This window comes from Alnus glutinosa, chromosome 10 (genome assembly GCF_958979055.1).
Source record: "Alnus glutinosa chromosome 10, dhAlnGlut1.1, whole genome shotgun sequence".
In the NCBI taxonomy this organism is placed as follows: domain Eukaryota; kingdom Viridiplantae; phylum Streptophyta; class Magnoliopsida; order Fagales; family Betulaceae; genus Alnus; species Alnus glutinosa.
Window position 1 is genome coordinate 19243952 of NC_084895.1, and position 12772 is coordinate 19256723.

The 12772-nt window shown below is 37.5% G+C and overlaps 1 protein-coding gene across 5 annotated transcripts in view; it reads right to left on the minus strand.

The window, feature by feature from the left end:
- LOC133879348 (MADS-box transcription factor 14-like) overlaps window positions 1-12630 on the minus strand; it is an 89509-nt gene extending 76879 nt beyond the window's left edge. For all 5 annotated transcript variants that reach the window (XR_009902052.1, XR_009902053.1, XM_062317871.1 and 2 more), the window contains exon 1: window positions 12329-12630. Coding sequence is in view for 3 of the 5 variants with exons in the window: in XM_062317871.1 (XP_062173855.1) it covers window positions 12329-12513 (185 nt within the window). In the remaining 2 variants the exon portion in view is untranslated. The remainder of the gene's footprint in view (window positions 1-12328) is intronic.
- Window positions 12631-12772: the final 142 nt, after the last annotated feature.

Here is a 12772-nt window from a genome sequence, read left to right on the forward strand (position 1 = left end):
TTTCGAGTTCTAGGGTTTTCCTTTTGGGGTTTTTGGTGGGTTTCGGGCTTGGTCCTCTTGGGGTTTTTTTTGGGTTTTTTTTCTTTTTTTGTGCTGGCTTTGGCTTCTCGTGTATACCCCTGGTGTACTTAGGAGCGCCTTACGCTTTTTAATAAACTTACTTACTTATCAAAAAAAAAAAAAAAAAAAGAAAAGAAATTAGAGGTAATTTGTGGAAATTCTAGGAATGGGATTATAGTAATATAGGAAAAGAAAACAAGGGTCAACTTCTTTTTTTTTTTTTTTTTTTTTTTGGTATTTTCAGTTCAATACAAGGACTTCCATATAAACAAAACAAAGAAGGAACAATTTCAAGCTGGAGTTCTTAGGTGGTAGACAAATAGCCATTTTCCATCATGCAGCCCCTTTTGCAAGATGACCAAATTTAAGTGAATCTAACCAAACTCTAGAGACCTGTAATCAGAAGAAAAGGTTAATATACATTCATTAAGCAAACAATAATTGCTTGATAATGTATTTAAAGCCAAAGCATAACTATAAAGCTTGCTTCATTCTTTTGGAAAACGAATTACTAATGGGAAGCTAAATCAGGTTCTGTTCTTAATCTCTCTCTCTCTCTCTCTTGATGCTAAATGAAGGTTTTATATATATATATATATATAATAAGTTCACATATCTTTTATTTAGGGATCAACAAATAGATAAGACACTAGAAACTTTTGTATAATTTATATTCTACTTTGATCGGTGGATTATAACTTATAATTTAGAATCCAAAATCTTATTCGATAAGCAGTTCTTATAGAGGGTGAAGGCACCATTTGACCTGTAGACTATTAATACTTATAATATTCATGAAATTTGAAAATCCTCTTCTAGTAACAATAAATTTACTTGTGGTTTCTAGTCTTAGTTCATAGGTAAAAGGATTATTTAAGAATTTTTTGTACATAATTAGATGAGTTCCTAATATAAAGTATAAAAGGAATGTAACTTATGCGTTATACCCCATAAGAACTAGTTAATATTACAATCAAAATGCCCTCGAATCACTTGTATAGCTCAACCCTATTTGGGGACTTGGCACATATATGCTTTCATAATTCATCAATCCAACGTGGGACTTACGTTTCACAATCCGAGGTATCAAAATCTCTACCATTCAAATCTATGACGTCTTTGTGAGGGTCCACATCATACTGTAGTGCCCAAACACTATATGGTGTTACTAGATCGACTCCAATACCATTTGTCACATCTTAGGGAAGCACTAGCCACTAGCCATATCTTAAGTTTCAAATTTGGGGTATAATATACAATCAATGTCGGATTTGGCACATACATACTTTCATAATTCATCAATCCAATATAGGCCTTTAAGTTTCACAATCCAGAGTATCAAAATCTCCTCCACTCAAATTTGTGACCTCTTTGTCAGGGTTCACATCAAACTGTAGTGCCCCAGCACCATATGGTGTCACTAGATTGGCTCTGATACTATTTGCCATGTCATAGGGAAGCACTACTCATATCTGTTTTATACACTAAATGGACTAGTCAATATTATAATTAGAACACCCTAAAGTCATTAATACAGTCAAATCTCATCTAGTATACCCCCAATGTGAGACTGGTATATATATATACGCTCCTCCATAATCCACCCGTCCAATGTGAGATATTGCACCTAGTTACAGGTTATGGGAAGGGCCCAAGTATTTTGGTTCCGACGTGGTAATACATGGTCTTCTTCAATTTGTCATATGCTTTATGCTGATGATGTTTCAAATTTTTGTTGTATAAACAGAGTCAGATAAAAATTGATGTTTCTTATGTATTTTTAAGTTGCTTCAAGGTTAGAAGATAACATTTACCATATAAACAAGGTTAAAAAGAATAACTAAGCAAAACGAGTATAAAAGCATAAAATATTTTTCTAATGTCTAGAGTCTCTCTCGAGGCCTTCGCATTGCCACCTTGGCCAACTCCAATATTGGTTTCTAGTTGGGTTAGAGTGGACAATATAAGTGACTCCAAGTAGTTTCAATTGTAACACTGATAAATTAGTCGCAAAAGGATAATAGAACAAATGTACTTAGAGCTTTCCTGTTCGTGAGAAATGGTATCAGAGTCAACCTAGTAACACCATATAGTGTTGGGGCATTGCAGCGTGACATGACTCTTGACGAGGATGATAAGGATGATTTGAATGGAAAATGTCACGTCCCACATCACCTAGAAATGTGGATATGCTTATATGAATAAACGCACAATCTTGACACAACGCGTTTTAAAGTCGTGATGGCTATAAACCTATCAAAACTCCGCAGTTAAGCGTGCTTCTGCAAGAGTAGTACCAGAATGGATGACCTCCTAGGAAGTCTGGTTGAGAGCCAAAAGCGGACAATATTGTGTCACTGGGGGTGGGTCGTTACAAATGGTATTAGAGCCATTGCCCAACCTGAGATGGGGGGAGCTTGCACAAGTCCATGAGGATCGCCAACGGGCACTTGGGACGCCAAGAATGGGGTGATCCCATGAGGATAGCCAGCGGGGACGCTGAGTCCCAAGAGGGGGTGATTGTGACGTCTCACATCGCTTGGGAATGTGGATGTACTTATACGTATAAATGCACCCTCTTGACACAGCGTGTTTTAAAACTGTGATGGTCATGAACCTATCAAAACTCTGCAGTTAAGCGTGCTTCTGTAAGAGTAGTTCCAGGATGGGTGACCTCCTGGGAAGTCTGGTTCGGGGGAGCCAAAAGCGGACAATATTGTGACATTGGGGACGGGTCGTTATAGAAAAGATGGGGAAGATTATGACACTCTATAAGGTTAAGTCTCAAATTGGGTGGGTGAATTATGAAAGTGTTGCATAAGTGCTACGTTTTACATTGGTTCCTCACTATATAAGCGCTTTTCTGATCCTTTTGAAGTACTAGTACAAATGTAGCTAGCGCTTTCCTAAGTCGTGATAGGACTTCCACATAAAAGAAATTCATTCCCGAAAGAAAGAAAAAAAAGGACAAACTTCTCTTTTGCGGCGCCTCCAACAAGAAACAAAGATGTTACCTCTTGTGCGATCACGCAACCCAAAGAAAGAAGCTAAGAGGCGCTCTTCTTTGCTACAAAAATAAAAAGGACCGAAAAGATGCTTTTATAAAAGCATGAAAGTGCATTTTGAAAAAAGAAAGCCAACATCGGTTAAAGACTCCTAAGCCAAAAGAATAGTGAGTGAGACCCATTGACTTAATGTTCAAGTCACAAATGTCCAACAAATCTCCACCTTAACTTGAATCTCATCAAGTCTACTAATACGAATCGTCTCAAGATGTCTCCGTCAAAGCTCCTAAGGGCAATCACAATTTACAATTACCACTCTAGTTCAAGCCTGCTATTATCTCGAGTATAGGACCTGGTTTAGTAACTTATTTTTTGTTATAAATAATTCATATCACTGAAAAGCGCTGAGGGGGACAACCTTAATATACAGGATGTATACAAAGAGAATCCCCATCAAATATTAAAAGAAGTACAAGAAGGCACAAATTCAAAAAAGTTAAAAACTTGAGAGATATCATACGCCCCAGTCCAAGTAAAAAGTGATTTGACCAAGATGTGTGCTTAAGCTCTTCCATCAACTTCTCCTGATTTTCAAAACATCTTGCATTCCGCACTCGCCATATGCTCCAAACAGCTCAAACTGAACGACTTCCCACCTGACCTCACCAACAATTTAACTCTATCACCCTTTCAGGTATAAACCATTTCACTCCAAAGAGGTAAAAATCGCACACCAGACATAACACCATGCTTCTATACCATTTTTGTTGGCCACAAAGCTTTCTCAACTAACTCTGTCTTTGTGTATACCCATTTGCACCCTATAGCCTTTTTTTCCTTCGACAATTCTACCAAATCTCAAGTTTTACATTTCTGTGTTTACATTACCTCTTTCGGCATACCATTCTGAATAGAAGATAGATCTCCACTATTAGCTAGTAAAGCAAAAGAAACCATATCTTCAAATTCATACCTTGTTGCTTTTCGATCACGTTTCTCTATGCCTTTTGCTAAAGAATAAGGTTATTCTTGGTGTTGTGAGTCTCTAAAAAACTAGTCATCATCACTCTTACCTATGAGTGAAATTTGATCATCAAACTCCACCTCCATGACTTATTTTACTTTCTGGCTATCACAGTTGATGTTTCATCCTCACTTTTTCTTAACAAATAGGCTTCATCAAACACTGCATCTCTACTAACAATTTTCTTCTTTAAAATCGGATCTCATAGCATATAGTGCTTAACATCAATTTGCAAACCAAGAAATATACACTTTCTTGACTTTGGATCTAATTTTGACCGCTTTGCACTTTGCATGTGAATGTACGCAAGATAACCAAACATTTTCAAAACTGAATAATCAATCAGTTTTCCTCAACGTACTTATTCAAGAACCTTGAAATCAATTGTTGCAGATGGAGATCGGTTGGTGACCAAGCATGCATAATTAATTGCCTCAGCCAAAAACTCTTTAGCAATCCTGCATTCAACTTTAGGCCTCTCAACTTTTCCAGTAGTGTTCTATCCATCTTTTCAACAACTCCATTCTGTTATGGAGTCCCTTTAACTATGGGCTTTTTTGTATTTTTGGGTTTGTATTTCTGTTGGGTTTGGGTGCTTTTGGGCAGATTTGGGTGAATGTTGTGGGGCTTTTTTGGGCTTTGGGCTTCTTGTGGTTCTAGGTGTTGTGGGCGCTGCATGCGGGTTTTAGGGTTGGTCCTTATGGATTTGGTTGGTTTTTCTTTTTATGAGTTAGCTTTGGTTGTTCCTGTGTATACTCCCGGTGTACTTAGGGGAGCCTTACACTTATATATAAAGTTTTCTTACTTATCAAAAAAAAACTATGAAGTAACGACTAATGCCTTCTATTTTGTAGAACTCCAACAATCTAGTGTCCCCATACTCCAATCCATTATCGAACCTTAAATATTTCACTTTTCTTTGTCTCATTTTCTACCTAAACTTTTTTTTATTCTTTTTATCTCTAAAATCTTGGTTCAACACCTTGCAAAATCATATGTAGTGTCATTTATTATGACAATGGCCCCGTTTAATAACCCCCTCCCCTCCCCCTTTCCCTTATTTTTACCTTTCCCAAAAAACATCAACTCAAAACATTCTTAACATTTTTTACTTTTTCTATCACATCAACAATTTATTATTATTATTTAAATAAAAAAACCCACTACAAAACAAAAAATTTCTACTTTTTCATATAAATTATTTCTACTTTATATCACATCAATCACTTTTTACTCACACTCAAAAAAAAATTCTCCCATAAAGGAAGGGGAGGGGAATTACTAAACGGGGCCAATAATAGTACTCCACATCTTTTGCATCTAACCAAGATTCTTCATCCTTTGCCGATCATGGCTTAGACTAAGACTACCTAGCTCTGCCATTCTTCCCCTTAGACTTATTCCTTCTGCACTTTGGCTCAAACCTCATCACAAGCCCATCAACCTAATCATTGACAAGTTTTCTCGTCGTCTCATGTGACAATAAAGCTCGAGTCACCTCTTCCAAATTCAAAGTTTCTTACCCAAACAATAATGTTATAGCCAGGTGATCATAAGTATAGGTTTATACTCTTCTTCAATATTCACTCCAACGTTTAACTATGTATTCAACATGTTAAAATTGTTGAGACGCTTAAGCTGATCTGTATTTTCCTCCATCCATAATCCATATAACTTCTTCTTCAGTTTTTTTGTTATATACAGTCTCTAATTTCTACCAACTTGTCTTTGCCTTCTCTTCATCAATCACATTAAGAATAACTTCATCTAACAAATTAAGACAAATTGCACTGGCAACCTTGGCGTCCATCTCTTCCCACTCATCATCGTCCATCTTCTGGGGTATATTGGCTTCTTCCAATGTCACCTTATAGACTCCTTGCTGAATCAAAAGACCTTTCATACTTCTTCGCCAAAGATAGAAATTGTTCTTACCATTGAATTTCTTAACTTCATACTTGGTGTTTGCCATATTTACCGTAATCGTCAATCTAAATACCGAACTTGGCTCTAATACCACTTGTGGTTGCAAAAGAACCACAATTACAATAAACTTTTGTTTTTGATAAGTAAAAAAAACTTTATTAAAAAAAGCGAAAAGTGCCCCTAGTACACAGGAACAACCCAGCTACCCCCAAAACCCTAAATCCGAAATACAAGCAAACCCAAAATACAGAGGGAAAAACTCACGAACAACCACCCTCGAAAGATCCCAAGCAAAAACCAAAAGCTCGAGGAACGACCCACAAACCAACCCAAGCATACAACTCTACAACATAAGGTCCTTTCCTTTCCTACGCCTAGCGGAAGGTTTAGCGTCACCATAGTTGATAGAGCTATGCAAATTCATAAGCTCCCTCTTGCCTTTAAACTTTTGACGCAATATCATCTTGTCATGCTGAAATTCTTCTTCCATGGCATCCCGAATTGCCAATGCCTCCTCCCCAAAAGCACCCTCTGACGCCCAATCCAAAGGCAAAATGTCCCAAAGATCAACGTCCTCATCCCAAACCACAATCTCCCCGTTATGATCAAAACTGAAAGGCCAATTCCGAGATTGGGAGAATCTATTACCCTCAAAGGGTGAAGAAATGGAGCAACCTCTAGAATTTATGTGGTTCCCTCAATGTGAGATACATCTACAAGTGGATGCGATCACGAAGAACTTCACTATCAAAGATGGAATACAAAATAGTAAAGAGAAAACTACTCAGAACCCGAAGCCCAAATACACTCAAATATCACTGTCACATAAAAGAGATTCTTCAAACGAGAAAACAAAAGGACAAATTTCTCTTTTGATGAGAATAAGTAGCGGCTGGTCTCTCTATTTCTCTCGCACCATCTCACAGTCTCTCAGTATTCTCTTGCTACGGCGCCTCCAACAAGAAACAAAGACGTTTTCTCTTGTGCGATCCCACAACCCAAAGAAAAGAAGCTAAGCGATGCTCTTCTCTGAATCATGCTTTTATAAGCATGAAAGTCCGTGTGAATTGAGAAAAGAAAGCCAACATCGGTTAAAGACTCCTAAACCAAAAAGAATGGTTTAACTTGATGTTCAAGTCACAAACGTCCAACACAATGATATGTGCCTGATTTATGAAAAATCCTTCTGTCATTCGTAAAATTTGATTAAAATGGCTACCAGTATGGTGGAGGAAACGAAAAATTAAAATTTGTTAAGAGCATATTGATTTTAACAAGAGAATTGCTTGGTGGTCTGTAATGGTTGATTAGAGATACTGTGGTTGGTGATGCTATTGTGCTAATGCATTCACAAAGCCAATCATGACATGACACAAACATTTAGAACATATGAGCAAACAAGGACCAACGGTATTTCTAGACCATGGAAACCAAGAATACTATAAATGAATTCAAAGAATTCATAAATGGTGTGGCAAAACGCATGAATCTTACTTTGTTGGATCATGCTTGGAGTGTGTTGAGTGTTGCCGAGTTAGAACTAACACAACTTGCTTTATTGTTAATCACTCCATGACTAATACATTTAACAGTAAAGTTTATGAGGAAGTATGGTCCAAGAAGTTTCTAAATTATTCCATGTTTCGAGTATTTGGTTATGATGCTTGTTTGGATTCCTAAAGAGCAGAAAATTAAACTGGATACAAGATCCATTAAGTTTATTTTCCTTGCCTATGCAATTGGAACAAAGGGGTACTGATTGTGGGATCCAACCAACCACAAAATCATTATTAGTCTAGATATTTTGTTTAAAGAAGATTCATTACAAAAAGAGAAAGTACAACTAGAGCCAATTAATAAAAGGTTTGAAGTTCAATCTTTTCAAAAAGTTCAAGATCTGCAAACGAGTGAAGATTGTAAGTCAACTAAAGCTATTGGCAATGTTGAGCATAGAGATATTTAAAGTCGTCCTAAGAGAGCTTATAGACCTTTTTCCTGGCTTCAAGATTATAAAACATCTTATGCTTGAAATTAGGCCCCATATTTCTCAAAAACATTTCTTTTTATTGTCTGAGGAACACATGCACTATCACGATGAGAGTATTTACCTAATACAATCTTTATCGATACTTTCCTATATACCCATTCCTTTTCTTTTCTTTTTTTCTTTTTTTTAATAAGAAAACTTTATTAATAAAAACAGAAGGTCCCCCTAAGTACACAGGAGCAGCCAAAGGTAACCCGTAAAGCCCAACAAAACCCGCTAAACCTAAACCCCAGAAGCCGAAAAAACACCCAAAAGCAAACTACAAAATAGCCCAACTAAGATACAAGGCACCCTACCACCCGCCAAGGCGCACCAACCTACACCCGCCCAACTATATACCCATTCCTTTTAACAATCACTTCTTTATTTTTTGCATTTATAGTCATAAAATCGACTTGTATACCAAATTCTATATCTTGTCTTGTATCTTTTAAGTTACCTTTGTTTTGGCATAAAAAAATTTCCTCTAAAAAAAAAAAATTATGTCTTTGTGTTTGATTTGGACATTGAAAATGATTTTATATCGTTTGATTACACAAAAAAAAAAAAAAAAAAAAAACACAAAAAAACACAAAAAAAAAAAAAACACAAAAAAACACAAAAAACAAAAACAAAATCTCTATGTTAAAATTAAGAAACCCCATAAAAGGTCGATAAGAAATGGTGGTGGAAGAAGTGGCCCGACACAGTTATGGATAGCATATCCCCAAGTCATACAAATGGATACCAGCCAACTTAATAACATTCAATGGCTCAGACACAACATCGAAAAACGGGCTTTTATTATGAGCCAAACATATACCAAGTCCTATATCAAGCATATACTAAGACGTTCTAAGTAATATAAACGATTACAGAGAATCTCAATTGTGATTAGTCCTTTTGGATACTGTTTATGCATCCCAGGAACATATGTCTAAGGGAAGTTCAAGATGATGGTGGACATCTAAGGGAGGACAAAGAAGATGGTAGTGGTAATACAGTGTGTTAAGGAAGGTGGTGGTGGCCTTGCAGGGGAGTGGGGAAATCAAAGTTTTTGTTTAATTTTTATCATAATTTTTTCAATTTTTTTTAGTTAATACTTGTTAGAAAGATAAACAATTTAGGGAGTCTTTTCAATGAGACTATTATAAAACATGTTAGGCCAACACTCAATCAAAAGCTTAAGCCTATACGTTTGAACTCAACTATATTATATTAACCACTCATATATGTGACATATTTTCAATATGAGACTCAAGCTTTCTATACTCACACATATATACTTAACAATCTTCCTCTTGCATGAGTCTATCACCAAATCGCTACACTTCCCCTTGAACGAAAACCTAATCAATCTTGTGTGAACTATGTGGGCTTTATCTATGTCATGCACCTTCGCCCTTACTTTAATTGCAAAAGAGATTAATATCATCCATCATACCAATACATTCTCCCTCAAATGAAAGATTTATCAATCTTATAGGTCATCTATAGGCTCACTTGTGAGGGCTGCATGGACTTTATCCATGTCATGCACCTTCTCCTCATTCCAACTGCGAAAGGGACTCCCACTCATACATGCGCAGTGTCTCCGCTCCAATTGCAAAGGAACCACCACCATCCACTATAAGCACACCATCATTGGCTTTGATATCAACTACTGCCGAGATTGATACATTTGGGAGCTTTTTTAAAATGTGAGACCCAAGAGCACTAGCAACAAAAACCCTAAATATAGAGAAAACTCCCAAAAAGCCCTCTGCAACAGACTCCCTTAGTATTCCCTAAACCAAAGGAAACTCAAGAAAACCAAAAGTGCTACCCTAGATCTATGATCACACTTTTGCTTCCCTTACCATTATTTTATTAAAAAAAAAAAGGCGTTCTCCTTCCTTTCTTTCCTCTTTTTCTCCCAACATTTATTTGAAGAATATTTTAATAATATAGGAAAAGGATAAAGAAAGGCTAGAAAATTTATTTAAATAGGAAAGCAAAAAATAGTTTTATTCCTAAATTTAAGAAAAATCTAAGAAAAGTTGCGACTAGTGCTCTAACATTTCTAGGCTCACAAACATATAGTCAACAAAAACATGCTTGTCATTATTTAACAATTTAATTATTAAAAATAAAGATATGATGCTCACCGAGGATTCAAAAATAAAGATATGGTGCAGGCAGCAAAAAGCTCTCCAAAAAAACTATTATTATTTGGCCTAAATTTAATGTCAGGACTGAGATGAGATGACCCGCTCTTGAAGTTAAAGACCATGCGCATCGCGTGCTCGCTAGTAAGAAGGCGTGTTCAAGCTCTCCTTTAGATGGAAGCTGAAAGAGTATCTCAAGCTTCTGGATTCTCTATTTATGAAGAACAAAACTCGCTAGATGGCATAAAATCCTTATTAAGTCAAGTGAATAGGCGGCTATAAACGGATGCATGTGAGTCTCATCTCTTACATTTCCGGAGTACCGTGCCAGTAAGAAAGCAAGCAAGCAGGCCGGAGGGGACACTTGCGAGGGGAAATTGCCAGTGAGGAAGGGCTCAAACGGAGGCATTCTCAGGTATCGTTTGTGGCAGGTCCAATCTATGTAAAGCAAGGGGCAAAGCATCTACGGAAATCGTCGGAATTGGGTTGTAGCTTTCTTCCTGGCCTACTGTAAGGTTATGGTGGTCTTGTTGGCGCATACCACGGTGGGGTTTTCGACTGGGGTGTTGCCTTAAATGGAGTGATGAGACCGTTCAACCTCCTCCAAATATTGGTCTAATAGAACAAAGACTAGTACCAGAGTTTTTTTTCTATATATTTTTCCAGTGGCTGCGCTAAGAAGCAGCAGAAGGCCGGAGATCAGCAACATCTATTTCAGTTCTTGCCTAGTTTTAGCCTATTTAGTTTTACTCTTTACTTTTTATGTTTATTTGTCGTCAAAAACTAGAAGTTCTTGTTACGAAAATGAACTCAGGGTTGCTCTTTTTCTCCAACTAAATTTGGACCGTTGTAGTTTCTTTTTACAGCACCTAAACTAAAATCCTTTCAAAACGCATCCCAAGTCATCAAAATTGAGCCACGAGATAACAAAGTCCATGGAACTTCCCACGTCCAAAATGACAAAAGTAGAGGTGAGCAGCAAAACTGGCACGCCCGGGGCAGGATCTACCCACACATAAGGGATATGGGGGCGGATAGCAGGATTGGGTATATGGAGGTGGATAATATCCGCCCGCCCGACAAATTAATATTGACATACATGCCAATACAAAAATCCCAAGCCTGAAACCTAAAACACGAAAGCACTCTACCACAGAGATACGTCTAGGCTTACATCATGATTCATGGTCGAAGGGAAAAGACACCACCACAATCTTGAACCACTGCATACGCGGAAAGTCGTAGAAATTACACTTCTGCGGCAATAATTTGGATTATTCGTTGTAGATACTCCAGATACTTAAGATTTATAAGTGCGGCGAACCTCAAAATTACATAAATTAATAATCTTTTATTTATGAATAAATATATAATCTTGAATTCACGACCTCATCCTCCATCTCTTTCTTCAAGAAACAGAGCATGCCAATCACAATTACAAAAAGAAAGTTCACAAAGGGTATATTCAGCCCGGCAAGGGGAATAAGAAGAGCATTCAATATCATAATTTCAGAATAGCAGAAGACAATTTCATACTAAAATCAATGAATTAACAGGTGCTCTAGCATGTTCATAACAAAAGCCCAAAAAATTGATGGGCGGTCCAAAAGCAATTACAATTATGAAATAACTATGTATTCCAATATTTCCAAAAACAAAGACAAAAATATATATTTCCAAAGGCTTCTTCATATGAAGATATTTCCAAGTGGAGGATAAGCATATTGCTGGAATTGGTTCCATAAGAAGATTGCAAAGGCTTCCCTGCGCATCCGACACCGAAACCCAACTCCAAGAGACTGATATTTTAGTGAGCGCGTGGTGTCAAACAGTGGCACATGACCGAAGAAGACCATGCGCGATTAGAACCACCGCCAACCCGAACTGATTGCTCCATCAACCAGTGTTTGGCGCATACAAAAGTACGGAATATAAGGAGCAAAATATCTTCGAGCAAGATATTTAAGATATTTTCCATTGTATCGTATCTGACTCAAAGCTAAGACGTGACCGTAGGGAAATCAGAGATGGAGCACAGAGGGACATGACATGGAAATTGAAGAAGCAAGGACTTCGCGAGCTGAGAGACAAAAAAATGAACTTGTGACAGAGTGTGTGCAAAAGTTCAAGAAAGGCCAACCTCTCTGCACTACAGAACTCGTAGAGCCTGCCTCGGTCGGAGAAGATCAGGAGCGCTACCTCCACGTCGCAGAGCACGGCGAGCTCGTTAGCCTTCTTCATCAGCCCGCTCTTCCGCTTCGAGAACGTCACTTGCCGGCTGATCTTGTCCTCAATTCGCTTCAGCTGCACCTTCCCCCTCCCCATTTTCGCCCTCTGCGAGTCCGCGACCTCCGAAACCCTAACCCTCTGATCTTTTCCGGTGATGATAGGATCGAATCGGAATCGAGTCCACGATTATATTTGTTAAAATTATTTTATGGATATTTTAAGTATTTTAGATATGTTTGAAAAAAAAAAGAAATAGTAGCATCTTTATCGCTAGGTCCATACTCTTCCACGTGGCAACCAACCTTCTTTACTTCCTGGATTGACGATGGGAAAATTAGCCAAGTGTCGTCTTATC